We start from the raw sequence: 18,925 nt of genomic DNA on the forward strand, positions 1-18,925 counted from the left end.
TACAATACTACAAATACAAGACAATATAATACATAATTAATATAATACAATGACAATTCTTTTCGTCTTCACAACACCAATAAAATAAATATGTAATAATAATAATAATAATAATAATAATAATAATAATAATAGTAATGATAGTCATATCTAAATTAAATTAAATTATTAAGCTCGATCACAAGTATAATTTCAATTTGACTGCGCCCGTAAGAAATCGTTTAGCCTTTTCTTGAAAGTAGTTATTGTCTGGCAGCCCCTAATCTTCTGAGATAGAGAATTCCATTCACGGGGAACAGACAGTAAAAGAGGATGAATAGTGGGATGTTCTATGGGCAGGAATTGCTAGGATTTGGCTCTCCTTGTGTTTAGATTGTGACTGGAGGATAAGTAGTTAAACCGGGAATGAAGATAATTTGGAGTAGAAGTGTGGAGAACTCGAAACAGAAGAGAGAGCGAATGAAGTGTTCTACGGTTACTAAGTTGCAGCCAGGATAAAGATTTGAACGAGGATGTAATGTGGTCAAATTTGTGAGCATTACTGATGAATCTGACACACATATTGTGCACACGCTGCAGCTTGTTCGAAAGGTCAGTTGTCAAGTCTGTAAATATACCTTTTTTCTGGGAAGGTATTCAATTAACCACTTCCCTTATTATCCCGAGTTAACTCGGGTTGCTAACATGTGTCAAAATTTATTAACCCGAGTTAACTCGTTTGAGTCCCATTGTCTACTTCATAGTGATTTTTTAAGTATGTAAGAAAATTAGCGATTTACAGTGATTCTGCAATATTAAATGACCTCTTTACGAAAATAAAAAAATATGACACTTTTTTCACAAAACTGGTAAAATAAATAGTAAGAGAAGAGGTTAAGCCATTAAGGAACTGATTTTAAATAACAACTGTAGCACTGAAGCATTATTTCTGGAAAGATTTAGAGATATTTCAACCAACTTCTGAAATTGTGCATGGGAAATTATTTTCTAAAAAAAAAAAAAAGTTCCATCTCATTTTGAGCAAAAAGTAGCATTTTCTTCATTCCACTTTGCCATTTTCTCTGAAGTCACATAATCTTAAAACAAGGAATTTCATCGAATAAATTATCTTCATACAGGTCAAGTCTATCTACATAATGAATTGTCTTTTTAAATTTTTCTCTTTCAGAAGGAGATCTCAGCAATATAAGTAGGCCTACATTTCATAGATATCTCATTATGTGAATGAATAACCCAGGCACTGGGATTTTCAACAGCATTTTAAAAAAAAATTCATGACAGACACTGAGAAGTCTGTTGTGAAATAGAGCCACTTCTTCTAAAGATGCCCAAAAGTTTCTTAATTGATGTTGGCATAAATTTATCATCTTTCCTGGAGTTCAGTTTTTTATTAACTTCAATAACAACAAAAGACTCGACACAGATGTCATCACTTTCAGTTTTGATTATGGCATCATGGAAAAGCGGCAAATATGCAGTAGCAAAATTTATCACAACAATGTGGAAGGGTCATTGAACCATAATAATTAACAATGAAAATCCGGGGATATCTGGGAAATAATTATTAAATCCGGGGACGAATTTTTTATGGGGACTCTCCGGGAAATGGACGTCTGGTAATCTTAGACTACAGAAGTGTAATAGGCAGTGAAGAAGTGTAATATTGCAAAGGATTGTGGGATATTTTCAAATACATTTCCAAAAATATGTATTTTTGGTTAATTCGCATTTTCTTTCAGATTATTTTTGAAGTTTGAATTAAAAAGATTCCATTGTATTAAATAATGAAATGAAATCATTGAGTCATAGCTGTGAATACTACGTCAGTATTTCAGTAGCAGAATACTATATCTTTTTTACAGCATGTTTTAATTTATACAATAAAAATATTTTATTTCTCTTATCTTTCATTAAGCTATGTAGGGTACAGTTTATAATGATGTATATACTCTGGAGTATTGTAAAGCAGTTACTTTCTTCTAGTGTGTCACATTTATTCAGACATGAAACAGTATTATAAGCTATAAAAGTTAAATCATTTCACTGACTTACACAATTTATATTAATAAAAAACATCATACTCAATTCACATTGTTTTTATGCTGATTATTACGTTGGATCAAAGTTCCAAACAGATGACCCAGATGAAAGGTCATATCAAGAACATGGTTGTCAGTTCTCTTTAGTGTCTAATGTTGCCAAGACAGAGTTCAAGTACATATGAGGACAGGAAATATGAAAGTCTACTAAAATGTCATGCTAATATACGAATTCTCTTGATATGAACAAATGTGTTGCTATGAACACCAGTATCATAATAAATAACTATAGAGCAAGATCTGCTCTACTCTAATATAGTTAATCTAAATAATAATGTAGTTAAACTAAATGACCATTTTTGTAGATATGAAGTATCACTTCTTAGCCATCGATATGAAAAAACTCTGAAATAAATAGTCTCCGCAATAAATATGGTTGTACAATTGCTCTTCAAAATTTTCAATCTCTCCTGGGGAATCATTTCCTCCCCCAAAGCAAAATGGCTGAATTGAACACTGCTTCTTAATAAAAGAAATTATTTTAAGGTTTATTAAATCAAGTGTGTGTTACGATCCTAACATGTCAAATTAATGCCCAAAAAAGAAATGTCCTATGAACTTCTCGTGAACAATAAATGAAGAGAGAAGATTGTCGAATGGTGGGGGGAAAAGTTCTAGATCGAGTTTAATGGAGGCAAATGAGAGGCTAAAGTCAACCAGGGCTGGAATTGCCTTGGTAGACAGATGATACACTACTCATTGCGTTTTTGGGTGCAAGACAATATTTCACGAGATGAATCTGAGGATTTGCCATGGGTCTACCTCTTAGAATTAACGGTATTTGAACATGAATGTTTGTAAAGAAAACTGATATTCTAGATAGCTGGGTAACCGTGCGCTCTTGTTTTATGCATTTTGGTATTAAGTCATATAAATTATATAGAAGTATAAAATTTAGGTACAGCCGCTGCAGTGATCTAGTGGCTAGAGCACTGGACTTATAATCCTGTGGACCCCTGTTCTATCCCAGGTGTATCTCCGATTTATAACTTGTGTTGGGCAAGCCCATGGTCCAGGTAACTGGGGTTTCCTCTGGGAGCTCTGGTTCCCCTATGGCATCCCACAAATTTCCATCATCTCATGTCATTGTGGGTGTGGAGCACCTTGAGCAACGACTCTGTCGGTAAATTGATCTACATAACTGGCTTCATAAGACTGAATGACGCAAGTCAAGTACCATCATTAGTAAAAAAAAAAAAAATAGGTACACGCAAACTGTCTTCTTGTCCTCTTTTCATCTTTACAGAGCACAATCTGATGTTCTCCAAAGTATAATAGAGATGGAATGTGCACCCACTTATCCAATATCTGCATGAACATGAAGTGAATGTGTTTATACTACATACTGATTTTGAGTTTAGTCCATGTATTTTATGGAACATCTTTTGCTAAATTATTTTAAAAATTTGTACACATAGATTTATATAAAGTTTTCATTTATGTAACAGTAACATTCACAAAGTGAGGACCCCTTTTTAGAACATCTTAAAATTTTCGAAATATGTAGCTCGATTGAATTTTTGACGCTAGTATTCAAAAACCGAAATTAAGTCTGCATCATAGACGAGACAACTTATCATGTTTAATTTCTAATGAGTTAACATCGAAGAAGTTCAGCAGAGGGCTCTAAAACTTAACATTACACCACTGAAGGTTTTACTGTAATTGTGTAAAACAGAATGGAATGCCAATACAAATTTATCTTTTCATATCTGAATTTAGTTGCGTCTGTACATAATTAAAAAATAATGAAGTATATGACAATATATATTTTTTTTAGTCTGTTCTCAGGTGAAAGACTACAAAATTGGTTTTTCCTATTGCAGCCACTGGTTATAATTCTAGTGATTCCACATAGAATTTGATATAATTTCAAGTAGGATTTATGGCGAACAATGACTGTGTGTGTGGCTAGTTTTTTTTTTGGGGGGGGGGGAGGGAGGGGGAACTCCATTTTCCCGTACTACAATTATACCAGTTGTTCCACGATGAAAAATAACCCGGTCTTGCTAGCTATCACTGCAATATTATATTTGCTAGCTCACAGAAGGAGTTTATTCTTTGACCATACACTTCAGCTGTGATCAATGTTGTCAGGGGCGTCATTTTAGTTTTTGCTTGGGGGGGGGGGTGTTTAAGATATTTTTTTTTTAGGGAAAGACCATATATTATAGGGTATATCTCTTGATGTACTTCCTATTTCCTCTGAAATTAACTATTTTTCATACTGTAAACCAAAGACGTTGTAGTTATGTACCGGTGTCACCGTAAACTGGGGTATACTTACCATACAAAAACATTAAACCATGATATCAGATGCATGAATACATTTTTAAAGTTGATTATTTTTTCTTCTTTTTCTTAAGTGTTTATTATTATTATTATTATTATTATTATTATTATTATTATTATTATTATTATTATTATTATTGTAAGTCACAAATAGGGCTGATATCATGGCTTATTTCCTTCTTATTAAATTTATGGCCAAGTTTACCCCACTTTACAATTTAATTTCGTATCCTAATTATACAATATAGTAATTTACATGCACTTGCTTTTAATATGACGTAGACCATGCAAACGAATGACACACACACACAATTTTATTAATGAACTTTGTTTGAATTAAAAAAAAACTATATTTTTATTTATAGGAGGTAACAACCACTAATGTAGCAAAGGATAACATATTGGTTTCATTTGAGCGAAGTCTTTTATTTCTTAAGCGTTTATAAAAGTGGAATATTCTAATATTAAAAGTACAGTATAGTACAGTCCTCACATTTTTTCTTGAGTAGTACTATTCATTTGTTTTAATATTAAACTCAGGGGGACTTCACCCCTCCCCCTCCAAACAGACGCCACTGAGCGTTCACTTGGCATCTCAGGAGACCTTAAAATTCCATTCGGTAGACGCACCTCGTGTAACATGGACTTATAGTGCGCAGCTCTGCCGTCATAAAACATGGTGGTGTGCGCAATACATGTGGTAAGGAAATCTTATGAACTTTGTTGCTCTTGTCGTAATTGCTCTAGATTTTAAGTGTAACAATTATCTGTCATTATGTAATTGACTTTTATATATTACAGTTTCAGGACATTTCTACAAGTCTATAGTCACGTGAGCTGTATGACCTGTTAAAATCAAAATTCCAAATAACCACAATAACCTAGCAGACTTGGTTTGGTCGTCTGCTGCAAATAGAAGAATCACCGTAATAAAAATGGTTTTGTGCCTGCGAATGGTTACTAGATTTGGACGTATAACTTCAAGAACAGCTAATTTATGGAGTACAATACGTGGAGAATGTGTTCAAGCATCCAGTTTATCACATCATAACTACAGATCTATCTCTACTACCCTTGCTTGTTATGCCGGTTTGTAGCAGCATGTTTTTTTTCGCTATTTGTATTTATTATTGCTATTTTTAAGGCTGACTGCTGTAAGAGTTAAGGACAGTGCATGACTAGTATATGGATTGAACATACCGGTACAATTTTTACTGCAGTCGTTTTACAATACTAGAGGAAAATGTGCTATTTTTTATACTTCAACGCATTTGCAGTTTTAGCAGTTTAGTATCCTATTTATGTATGAATGTGCACTGATTCAATTGTTTGTCAGATAAAGATATCCTATACGTTCATATATAATAGAAAATTGAACCGAAATATTACAATCATTTTTTCATATCAGATTAGGCCTACTTAAAATGTTGAAGACCATTGCTATAGAACAAATAGTCAATAATTATGTTAGGAGATGGTGCTGATGACAGGATGATGGGGGAAGAAGGATATTTTTCTCTAATCCATGGACTATTTTTCACCAAAAGACAGCAGCCCTAGAAGAGTTGCAATAATAATCTTTATTGAGGTTTTAAGCATTAAGTCCTATATGTGAAAAAAGTGAAAAATGATTTACTATAGTGTTTCTTTATTTTCAGAGCGACTATATTCCGACAAGCATGAATGGGTTTTAATTGAAGGAAACACAGGCACAGTTGGAATCTCTCATTATGCACAGGTAGGTGATTCAGATTACCTCATGACAACATATAGAAAATAGTGCACAATTTTCAAAGTAGGCAGGTATAGGCCTATATTAATCACATTTCATACTTTTACATATAAGAATAGACAGTGCTTTTCTTCTGAAGAAAAAGGTGGTGGAACTTTGTTGAATATTATAGGGGATGGAAAGATGATTACTATGCAGTGCATGGTAATTTTGTGGTTTTTAACCTTATTTTCTTCCAACTTTAAGACTTCGAAGGCCTAAACGGAGTTCAAAGAAAAATTATGTTAAAAACATAATTATTAACATATTTCTTTGTTCCATGATGAAAAATACAACAAAAAGGTTCCGGCACATTCCACCAAAAAAAAAAAAAAGCATTCAGCATAGATATTAAATGTTTTCTAAAGTAAATAATAGTAATAATAGTAATAATAATAATAATAATAATAATAATAATAATAATAATAATGTTAACTTAGTTTATTTATTTATTTACACTGACAGAGTTAAGGCCAGAAGATCTTCTCTTACACTTTACCAGGTCACAAAGTATACAAGCATAATATATTTCAAATGAAAATACTTTCCACACAAATATTTTAATTTATAATTTTATATCTCATGTAATTTGAATTTTCATTACATGGATTCATTTTATGAAATAACTATACATTTTTATCTTTGGACAATGTGAGTGCACTCTATGATTTAAAATAACTTAATTATATACAATATTAACATATTGTATTCTTCACCTAATAATTAGGAACATTAAATCCAAATGTTTGAGTTGGGCAGGGCACGTATGGGTGGATCCAGAAATGCATATGGAGTGTTAGTTGGAAGATTTGAGGGAAAGACCTCTGAGGAGGCCAAGACTTAGATGGGAGGGTATTATTAAAATGGATTTGAGGGAGGTGGGATATGATTGTAGAGACTGAATTAATCTTGCTCAGGATAGGAACTGTTGGTGGGCTTATGTGAGGGCGGCAATGAACCTCCGGGTTCTTCAAAATCATTTGTAAGTAAGTAAGTATTCTTAATAGCATTTTGACTATCAGCGTAGCTCGGAGATACCAATAATAAGTTAAACTTCTGATATGAAGCTGTGCTTCGGCTTGGTTTTGAATTCCTCTTGGATCAGGTTTTCAGAGGTTTTTTCCAGCAGTAAGGCGAATGTCGGGTAATTTCATTGCGAGTTCTCTACCTCATCTCGCCAAATACCATTTCACCAACACAAATTTCACTGATTGGTATCTCAGTTGGTAAAGAAACTGACTATGAACTAGAAGATTCACTTCCAACTGGTGGCAGAATTTTTTTCATTGCTGAATCTTCTAAGACGGCATGGTATCTCATATATTCAAATCATATACATATATACATATTTCAGTATGTTGTTATAGATGCTCTCTTTTCTTGTTCTCACATGATAGGGAAACTTTCTCGCCCTCTTTTGTAGGAGACCATGACATGCTACATTACAATGCTCTCCCTCTAGTTTTCTTCATATGTAAGAGTCTTGCAGCAGAATATAGACCTGCTCGTATATTTGTTACGAAGCCTTATTTTAAAAAATAAGATTTATTAACCACTTCTCCATAACATGCTCTTTCCTATTATCTGCATTTGACAATGGCCATCTTCTTTCCTTGTTAGTCCTTATATTTCAAAATGTCGGCCACAATTTGTATGTATTTATTTACACTGCAAGCAGGCAATGGTAACTTAATTACACACAATAATTATAATTAATAAGTGAACCTAATTTTCCATTACAACCTACACATGTATACATAAATATGCGTACATACAGTATTTATACATAAATATGCACATTGATACTCTTTCACTACTTTCACTTCACTCTTATCTCAATCACTGGTACTATGACACATTTCATTGACACTATAAAACATATTTCACCAACACAACATGCTTCATTGATACAACAATTCAAATAAAACTAACAGTTACGCCCTTATTGTTTCGTCGAATTGAGGACCATTTTTGCAAAACTTGCTAACTGAAAAATCTAAATTTTACAGAAGAGACAAAACACTATAGTAAGCAAGTTTTGCTGTATGTCTCACTTATAGCAGAAAGCAAGTTTTGAAAAAACGACCACACATTGACACACTACAATGAAGAGAAATAACCCAATTTCACTAAGACGCTTTGAACATCCTGTAGAGGCCTGCCTTATGTTAACGAATCCATCAAAATCTCAATTTTGCAAATTTTGCAGTTAGCAAGTTTTGCAAAAACGGTCCTCAGTTATACTTATAAACTACATTAATCTAAAATTGTTAGTCTAAGACTCTCTTACAATTCAAACCAAAGGAATAACTGATTACTAACTAATTTACTGAATTTTTGGTATTGTGCTGCACACACTTCTAGTTCATATATTAGTGTTTCAGTTACATATTTAGATGTTCATTTTTTATGACTTCTATATGATTGTTACTAATTTCTTTTCAGGATGCCCTGGGTGATGTAGTATATGCACAACTACCGGAAATAGGCACAGACATTTTAAAGAGAGGTATAGATATTTCTTATACTTCAACATGCATGAAATTTAGAAAGATTTGCCATTAACTATATAACTAGTTCAGAGGTGTTAACTTCCCCCAACTTTTTCTATACAGGACCCCAATCCTTGTCATCATCCATTATGAAAAGGGCATTCATTTCACAGATTGTTTTACCACTTTGCACTACAAACTTACTTCACACTCCACAGAATTCAAAGGGTGACTAAATTTTACAGAAAGAACAGGAATGTATTGACAGGGAGACTTTTGATTATTAAAATCCTTTCATACAAGGGAAAGTACCAGTAAATACAACTTCCGACAGTGCACACTGGAGGGTTTTTGAGGTAGAAGGTAAAATTTCTTTCTTGCACTCATGGTGCAGTAAACCTTAGTACAGTCAAAACACCATACTGGTATTTTTTCATCATGTATTTAAAACATTACAGGCCGTATTCATAGACATTTTTAGCGCTGGCTTTCGGTGGATGATTAGCGTTTTTCGTATTCATAAACCAGTGTCAGCGATAGGATATGATTTGAATTCTGTACAAGTAACCATTGGATAGCCGGGGCTAGCTTAGTACACTCGTAGCGCGTGCTGCGAAATGTCTATGAATAGCACCCTACAAGTTTCGCAATTTATCCAGAATATTTTTTACTCATTTCTGATCTGTAAAGAGCACTGCAGGCTCGTTTTGAAAGCGTTACAAAAGGATACATTTATACAGGATTATATATGAAATGCCCAGGAACCATATAAGAAAAGTGTAATAAACGGGATAGCGTTATTAGCAGAAGCATATTAACGAGGTTTTACCGTACCTGTTATTGCCTATTTTAAAACTGAAGTATTTGTATGCTTTTAACTTATGGTTCAGTTTGAGATACGGTTAAGTAGAAGGAAAATGCAGATTTCAGATCTAAAAATAACCAGTACCCTCACAACTCAAGCTTCGTGACTGTACTAGATTGTGTCACTACTATGTTTCATATTTACTATTAAATTAAATTTTAAAATAATCTGTAGAACACAAAGGATAATTGGGACAACATTTATTTTGCTTCAAAGTATTATATATATATATATATTTCAGTGATTTTCATAAGCTAATTGAAGAACTTGTAAATATAAATTGTCCACAACCACAAATTTGAAATAATATCGCTTTATAACTTCACAGATGGTGGGAAGATTCAGATACTCTTGTTTGAAAACTAACTCCTGCTAAATTAATACCAAACCTAGGCACTTTACACGCTCACTCTATGAAACTTAAACTTAGAAAGTAATTTTAAAATGAGTCGTAGAATATTGATGTCCTTGGTGTTACCTAATATATCTGTGGTAATATTTATGTATTTGCAATTTGATTCTGGACTCTACTGTAGAGTGTGCTGTTATCAGAGCATATTCCTCCAATACATATAGGTGGAAAGAAGAAGAATTGCTTTACAATGTGCAATTATACTTAAGTGTTACATATATAAAGATAGGTTAGGTTAATTGTATGTTCTTTGAGTTACCGGTACTTAATATTTTGACTGTAATAATAATACTGAAATGTCGATTATTTTTTAGTAAATGTACGACTTGTTCCTTTGTTTAACCTATATAACATAATCTCAACTTGGTACAGGCATTTTTAAAATTGTACAAAATCTAAACATTAATAAAATGTTCCCTGAGTTACTGTCCTTTGTGTTACCATAAAACAGGAACTAAAATGACTTGGTAACACAATCATATTAATATTTCAATTAAATGCTCTGATAAGTATAAAAAGTGTGTGCAATAAACCAGTTCACTGAAACTGAAGTGTTTTAAGTAATCTGGGGAATTTATAATTTTCATTTCTGATTCTCTCTGTTGCTGCGAACTCAGGGAATGACCCATATATATCAGTTCTAAAATTTTTGAAAAATATATTCAGACTAAATTGATGCAGTCTTACTAATAAACCGTGTATAGTTTTTATACGAGACTTATGCAGAGTTGAGACAGAAAACGTTACTAATAAACCGTGAATAAGCTATGGACGTATAAACAGGCTGTAACTATACAATGGGAATTGCTTTGCAGTAGTTATATACACGAAACCCCTTGTTTAAGCATTGTATATAGGGAAAAAATGGCCGCCCCTTTAACAGTTGTTCGTATCGACTGTCATTTTATAATGTTTACCTTGTAACCACAGAAGAACAAACCAAAGATCATAGAATTATTAGAATAATATTGCTGTAGCTTGTACTCTTTGACCAAAATGTAGTGTGGTAATCGATTAGAGCCAGTTGTACTATCGATATTTAACACGCCACACTAGAGCGCTCTACCGGATCCAGTAGAGAACCTCAGATATTCTATTACCTTTCGTAACGAAGTAATGACGAAACTATGACGTAGCTGTGTAACAGTTATACTGTTATACATGACGTATGTAATGATTATTAGTAAGAAATTTACACACGACTTACAAACGAGCTACTCATTGTATAAGTATAAGACAGTTAAACGTCTGTATATAGAGTTTTTATTAGTAAGACCAATGGTGTTCAGGAAAAGGGTGTTAAGTCATTTTTGTGCAAATGGAGTTTTGTTCCCCAGCTGAATATACAAGTTAAATTCTACAATTGGGTGTGCAAAAAACAAAATAATACTAGCATTTGATGTGTTTTATTTATGTTGAAAACTATTTGGAATAAGCATCTGAAGTTTAATCTTCATTTATCTCGAAGCTCATTTTTATGATTTATCTCCCTTTACTCAAACACCATTAATAACTAATAATGTTAGGAGTCCACAGCTGGACTTTGGTTTCATTTTCATGCTTTTATTGCTATTACAATGGAAATATATAATATATTTCCTGTATTTCAGATGAATGTGGAGCATTGGAGAGTGTTAAAGCTGCCAGTGAGATCTATTCTCCGATATCAGGCAAAGTAATAGAAAAGAATGCTGAAGTTGAGAATACACCAGCTATCATAAATAAAGCGTGTTATGGAGAAGGTATGCAAACTAGTTTTCGGGAAATTTAACTGCAGTATTTCTAACAGTATGTCTTGACTTGGTAGTACAAGTTGATCATAACAACACATGATGATGATGATGATGATGATGATGGGGGGGGGGCGTATCTACATTTAAATTATTGTAGAGAGAAGTAGTGTGTTCTGAGAATGCACAAGTGGTCTCCAAAGAAGTACCGGTAAAGGTTTTACAGAAAAATAAAATTTGCTCTACTTCTGTAGCAGGGTTATATTAATTTTGCAAAGTAATTCGTGTAACACACCTTTAAACTCTAAAATTTGTGTATCAAGTTTTCAATTTGAGACATAATTGTGTAAATAAAAATTAATTTCTCTTATAAAAAACATTTTTGTGAAATATTGTCTATAGCAGTATTATTTCATTTACCATTTTATTTTAAGTACACACCGATCAAAATATCCCTAATTTCTCATGGAAAACAAGAACTGAAAGGACTACAGTGGACTATAGTGAACTTTATGTTGTCAGCAAACAGCTGGATACATTAAGAAGATTGATTGATTGATTATTTTAAGTAAGATAATAATTATGAAGAAACAAAGAGATTTTCTTTCGAGTACATCATGTACTGTATATGTATATTTTTAAATTGAGTAAAAATGATTGTACGCAGTTCTTCCACAACATTTTTTTCTTTCCAGGTTGGTTATTCAAACTAGAACTTTCAAATCCAGAAGAACTAAAAGAATTAATGACAGAAACTGAATATGAAAATTTCCTGAAGACAGATCCTCATTAACTGTGAATTATCGCTTACGTAATAGAGCTGTTTTGGACTGTGTCTGAAGGTGATTTTTATGGAAGGTATGTTCTGTGAGAATATATAACACAAAGTTCAGCATTTAATTTATTCTCTCTCTTTACAGTAGTACGAAATAGATTTTTTATGTCAATTGTTCATTGCAAAAATAAAATTATAGTTGTTAGTGAATTTAGCAGTGTTCCTTTTCCTTGTTTTAAATATTTGTTTAACAACTGATAAATATAAAATAACATTCAGAAATGTTACAAATTCTGATGCATTCATTTTGGAATTTATTTCAATTCTGTCTGTTATATTTTTGCAGCTAATGCTCACTTTTATGCGAGTTACTTTGGGTAATTTATTGTTACTTTGTGGATATGTTACATTTTGAAATCTGCTACGCCATTAAAATATTTCTCGTTATTCTGTGTATGTTGTAGGATAAGTATAATATGTCTCATAAGAAGATATCACAACAGTGTATTTTTCTGTCTCACAGCAAGTGTGATGCTGTTATTCATAGCATTTTCGACTTGGACCACGTTAGAGCATCAAATATTTTAGCTTAGTAGTACAGTAAAACTTCATTTACACGTTTTTATGGTGGTCTGAAGAAGAAATGTATAAGTGAAAAAAAAAGTATAACTGAAATTACATTTAATAACATCTGAAATAGCATTTGAAGACTATATGGGAGAAAAAGTTAATCCAATTGAGTAAAATTTTCGCAAGAGAAATTTAGAACTTCACAGTGAAGCCATCTTTGAGTGTATAATACAGCACTCACATTTTTAATACACATTTTTGAAGAATGTAAGATTACTTGTATACCCCGGCTATTGTAACCTTGCACTTGATACTTGTTATTTGGGTTGGCAACCCTTTCTATGAAAAATTGAAGAACACTGTGCGTTAGCCTTTTGAACCAATCAGAACATAGCATTTTCTATCAGTTGCTCTTGCTCCCATGCAGAGCGCTGCTGTGTTGTTGGTTTGCTTATTTTATTTATTTATTTAGTTAGCAAAGTGAGTACAAATTAAATTTATAAAACAAAAATGTTTCTAACCACTACCATAAGAGCCAGGTTCGTGTACGGTGTGGTCTTATGTTACATAGTGTTACCATCACGTGCGTAATTTGTGTGTTAGTGTTATAAGATATAAATAATTTCTATCACTGCTGTGAAAAATTGCAAAAAAAAAAAAAAAGACATCGTTCAGAAAATGATAACTCACATAGTGAGATTGCTTTACATAGTCAGGTGTCAGAATTGTAGCAAATGACTTGTTAGTTTCACGAGCAGGAGAAGGAATTTGTCCGTATACATGGGTGTCCATTCATTCCTGCACATAATTTAATATAACGGACATCGAAAATTTTAGGCCTTTCCAAGAGGATAACAATAAAGAATGGGTTACATAATAATTATTACCATTTGAATTAACGGAGCACAATAGTAAACTCCGCGCAAGTTAAGTCAGCTGTTATGTAGTAAGTGGTCATTGTGACAACATCGCTTTCTCACTACCAACATAGTGCTAAACTGTCAGGTGCAAGGTTACAGTGGTCTAGGTATAGGAAATCTTTGCTGCCTAAAGCCAAATCTGGCTGATTTCAATCCAGAAAATTTTACGACATTGACTGACTTTGTTCTTACTGTGAGATCTCCATTTAATATCATGTGATTATGTTACAAGTCACTTATTTTGGACTACTAGGTCCTAAGAAATAAACCGTGGCCCCAAATTATGATAATTGTTCAGTTACATCATAGTGTGTTACAAAATGTTTCATTGTTTCTAAAGCGGTAACATCGTCATTAAAGGACATAAGATTGCTGGAGGCAAGCATGGACAGCTTCGAATTTCCATGAATTTCAAAGTGGGCTGTATCTTAACAATCAGCACGTACTGTTTTTTCACCTTCTTACATTTTATGGCAAACCTAATTTTGAGCAAAATTGATTCAGAATATACAAGAGACGTTTCATATCTCGTGGGGTTAAAAAAAAAAAAAAGATTGTAGAGAACAAAAAAGCATACCGAAATTAATTAATATGTAATAGTATATCACGATACAAGGTTGGAAAGTGCTTTTTACAAAATGGAGGGAAAGTTTTAAAAACGAGTAGAGCGAGTTTTTTAATTTCCGAGATTTTGTAATGCACTTCACAAACGTGTATTGTACAACATTTTTTGCACGATCATATTTTTAAAATTGCAAATACAATATATTTTGCATTGAAAATTTAGAGCAGTATTATTCCAAAGGCTCCGTAAAACTGCATTGTAATGGTAACTAAGTAACAGTAAGTGCACTGTAATGGGTCTATTTCAGTATACTTACATATTATGATGAATGGTTTCCCTAGCAACAAGTTTCTGTGTGGGAATTCTAACTTTCAAGGTCTAACAACAATACCTATAAATACAACAAAAAACACAATCGTGCAAAAAAGGAATTTTGCCAGGTCTTAAAAAACATATAAGTATAAAACATATAAAAGGAGTTTAATTGTATATAGCTACTTTCTGTATCAGAGTACTCAGCAGACAAAAGTCATAAATGTTCCAAAATGCGTAACAAAGAGGTCATACAGTCAACTGCAGGAATAAAGTCGAAACGTTTAGAATGTGCAGTAGCATGGTTTGTGTTTGTATTGGAAGTTACCTTTTATATTTTAGTCGATTTTTGTTGAATTCTGTATTCATGTTGAGTTAATAAATTGTTCTGCTTTATTTTTGTTATGAAGACAAGAAATGTTGTGTATTCTGTGTATTTTGACAAGAGAGAGAAGCATCTTTCATTCAGTTATGTTGGAAGTACAGACTCTTGGTACTGAAGACAGTTTTGTTGGATATTAGGTTATTGAAATCAGACAATAAATGAAGGAAAATTTCCTCTTAATGCAAGAAGTAGTTGTTCAGCAGGCAAGCAACAACAATGCAAAAGTCAGTGTCTGATATTGGTATCTACTGATGCAGTGGCAGTACATATTGTGACTGACAAATTCGTCATAGTAACTGTCTTCCACCATTCATGGGTTCTCTTCTTTTACTGTGGTTACCTCTGTAGTCCTCTACTGGCAATTTGATCCTCAAACATATTCCAGAGATTTTAATCTCTGTACCTATTTATTCACAACAGAAACTTTTTCTCAAAACTTAGGATACAATGTTGTAATACAGTTGAACCTCTGTACAACAAAAAAACTATATAACTATAAACCCTAATGCAACAATGAATTTTATTAGCTCCAGTGTATTTTCTATATTTTTAATATGTTTTGTCCATTGTTATGATGATCAAATTTTGGAGAAACCTAAAATTGAGTGATAAAAACATAATATATATTTTTTGATTTACTTGAATTTCATGTCTAGTATTTCACTTTTTACTTGGAATCGCCCTGTTGAAGATGGTTTACTATTATTTCGTCTACCCTCTTTCGTACATTCGTTGATTGATTTTGGCATTCTGTGCAACAAGTGTGTTACAATAGAATTCTACCTGTATCAAGGGTAGGCGATACTTAGGATTTGCCTTTATGGTTCCTTCTATTACTGTCTTCCTGACTGACTGACTTCTTTCACATTCGAGTGTTAGTTGTTAATGATGGCAGATGTGACACGAAAACAAATCACTTTGGGGAGTAAATTACTTGCATTTAGTGATCTAGATAGGGAATTGAAGCAGACTGAACTGTGCAATCAACACTCACAACTTTCATAAAGAAATGCAAGGAAGTAGAGGACAGTGTTGTAAGTGGTAAAATTAATTCCCTTGTACTCCTTGAATTTCTTTTGTACTGCTTGAATTTCCCTTGTGCTCCTTATATTCCCCTTGTATTCTCCTTATACTCCTTGTATTCCCTCTTGTACACTGGATTCCGTTAATTCCGTCTCATTCTTTAGTCATATTGACAACGAAACCAGCGAATAGGGATTATAAAGAATGGACACTGAGCGAATTTTCCTGTGTTTTCTTTCTCTGTGCGCCAGCGGCTAGTTCCACTTTCAAGCGCTAGAGGTAGTGTAATCGAGCATACGCTAAGATAATAATTGAGAATAGAGTTAAGGCACAGGATCCAAACATCGCCTACCTTATTGCATAATCCAGTAACGCTTTGCTTCAAATAAATTCAAGTTAACAGCTTTTCCTTATTTCTCAGTGACAAACTAGTTGTAATAATAATATTTTATATTTCAGATATAATACATTATATTATAAAATAATATAGTACATTATAAAATTAAGTATCGAATGCGTTTAATATTTGTATAATAATATAATATAGGTATATGGTTTTACTTCTCGTAAGAGTTTTGTTTTTCCATTTTCAGCGCTATCAATCATTACATGTTTTAATTGTTGTTGGGGGTCAACGTCTCAACTCTCATTATAAAGGAAGTCTAGAGTCTAGACATAGCAGTTAATGAAGGATTTATTATTTTATGGATCCAATTTATTTTATTTGAGTACATAATGTACCTAGATGTGTTAATTGTATGTGTTATATTTCCGCTGTGTCGACTGCTAGCTGGTGTGATGTCAGTGCCAACTCTAGGGAGAAAGCAGAATCTGACGCTTTAGCGGCTTGAAGGTCATTGAAATCAGTCCGGCTACATCAAAGGTACCGACGCGAAGTGTCCATTCTTTATAATCCCTATTTGCTGACGAAACTGCTTCTTCGACCACCCATCCCTACTGAACATATGCAAGTTTGATTAAAAACCAGCAGCAGAAGACGTTGACATTACTAACTTGAAAGGTTTAATGTCTCTAGTCTACCACTGGAATATCTGATTGTGCTTGAAGCAATAAGAAACACGTTTGTTGCTGAAAACCAAAAGACAGATTATAATTACTTACTTACTTACTTACTGGCATTTAAGAACCCGAAGGTTTATTGCTGCCCTCACATAAGCCCACCATTGGTCCCTATCCTGAGTAAGATTAATCCATTCTCTATCATCATATCCCACCTCCCTCAAATCCATTTTAATATTATCTTCCCATCTACGTCTCGGCCTCCCTAAAGGTCTTTTTCCCTCCGGCCTCCCAGCTAACACTCTATATGCATTTCAGATTATAATTACTAATTTTTTTATTTCAAAATACATGCGTGAATGTTAAATGGATTTACTTAAATATCGACCTGGTTGGCGAGTTGGTATAGCGCTGGCCTTCTATGCCTAAGGTTGCGGGTTCGATCCCGGGCCAGGTCGATAGCATTTAAGTGTGCTTAAATGCGACAGGCTCATATCAGTAGATTTACTGGCATGTAAAAGAACTCCTGCGGGACAAAATTCCGGCACATCCAGCGATGCTGATATAACCTCTGCAGTTGCGAGCATCGTTAAATAAAATATAACACTTAACACTTTACTTAACTAGGATAATCAAATATTATTTCAATGTAATGTTGTTTTATAATTATTTCTACTACATTCCATTTCAGAACATAAATTTGGGCAGAATTTCATAACCCCTCAATACAACAATACCATAATATAAGAATACAATTTTTCTAGTCTCCAGAAAATTGTTGTATCGAGGTTCGACTGTACACCTTCTTGCTAAAAGAAGAAAAGTTACATATTATCTTCTGAATTTCCTGAGAAATTTACCTTTTGATAAATATCTCAACAAGAAACTTGTGTTGTCTGACGTTTACTGTGATCATATCATACTCAAGGACTGAAGAAAGGAGACTGGTGGTTTGATTTGTATGTTCATACGTCACACGCCTCAGTCAGACAGTCAGAAGAGGCAAAAGAAGCATCGTAGACTATTGCTTATCTGCTAGTAAATTGGAGAAATTCAATGATGCATTACTTTATTGTGAGACATTTTTTGTTACAACAGTTTACATATTGTGATATTTTTCATAGGACTTTTGAGTGACTTAAAAAAGGTTAAAATACACAGAAAATATTCATTTGACTGCACTTATGGGCACCTATTTTAGTCATATGGTACAATCTGTTAACGATTTTGTTTATATTTTATTTGTTAGTAGGGAATGAATTTTATTTATATGGAGACATGTAAAATTATGTCATTGTTGATCTGACTTAATTAGCATTGTTTGATAAGAGAAGCAGCATATACTCTGTAAAATATGCCTGGTATTGCGTATACCACTAAAATTATTCAGTGGTTCTTGAATATAATGTGTATTTCTGTAGATTTGATAGCCACATATTTTTGTATGAAAATAAAATAATTTGTTATACGTGTTAAGTATGTACTACTTCATTTTATATAATACATATACAGTAGGACCTCTATTATCCATGGTAATGAAGGGGGTGAATTGAACGGTTAATCTGTAAACCGGATAATCCATAACATAATAGTTATTTATGGTACTTGTGAGGTAAGTGCATCTTTATTGCACGAGTGGAAAGATTTAAGCACAAGGCGTCAGCGCAATAAAGAGCACGCTCAAAAGTACCATA

General features: G+C 33.1%; 1 protein-coding gene across 3 annotated transcripts; it reads left to right on the plus strand.

The window, feature by feature from the left end:
• Window positions 1–4,971: 4,971 nt before the first annotated feature.
• ppl (glycine cleavage system H protein, mitochondrial) lies at window positions 4,972–18,707 on the plus strand. Of its 3 annotated transcripts, none has more exons than XR_011329812.1 (7): window positions 4,972–5,091; window positions 5,193–5,480; window positions 6,050–6,129; window positions 8,608–8,671; window positions 11,542–11,673; window positions 12,357–12,519; window positions 12,960–18,707. XR_011329812.1 is itself a non-coding variant. In XM_069813162.1 (6 exons), the coding sequence occupies exons 2-6, from the start codon at window positions 5,327–5,329 to the stop codon at window positions 12,452–12,454; spliced, it is 528 nt and encodes a 175-aa protein (XP_069669263.1). In that variant the 5' UTR covers window positions 4,972–5,091; window positions 5,193–5,326; the 3' UTR covers window positions 12,455–18,707. The 3 variants fall into 3 exon arrangements, 1 of the variants encoding a protein (XP_069669263.1); XR_011329813.1 differs by having other exon boundaries at window positions 17,923–18,707; XM_069813162.1 differs by having other exon boundaries at window positions 12,357–18,707.
• The last annotated feature ends 218 nt before the right edge of the window (window positions 18,708–18,925 follow it).

Source organism: Periplaneta americana, chromosome 16 (genome assembly GCF_040183065.1).
Source record: "Periplaneta americana isolate PAMFEO1 chromosome 16, P.americana_PAMFEO1_priV1, whole genome shotgun sequence".
Lineage (NCBI taxonomy): Eukaryota > Metazoa > Arthropoda > Insecta > Blattodea > Blattidae > Periplaneta > Periplaneta americana.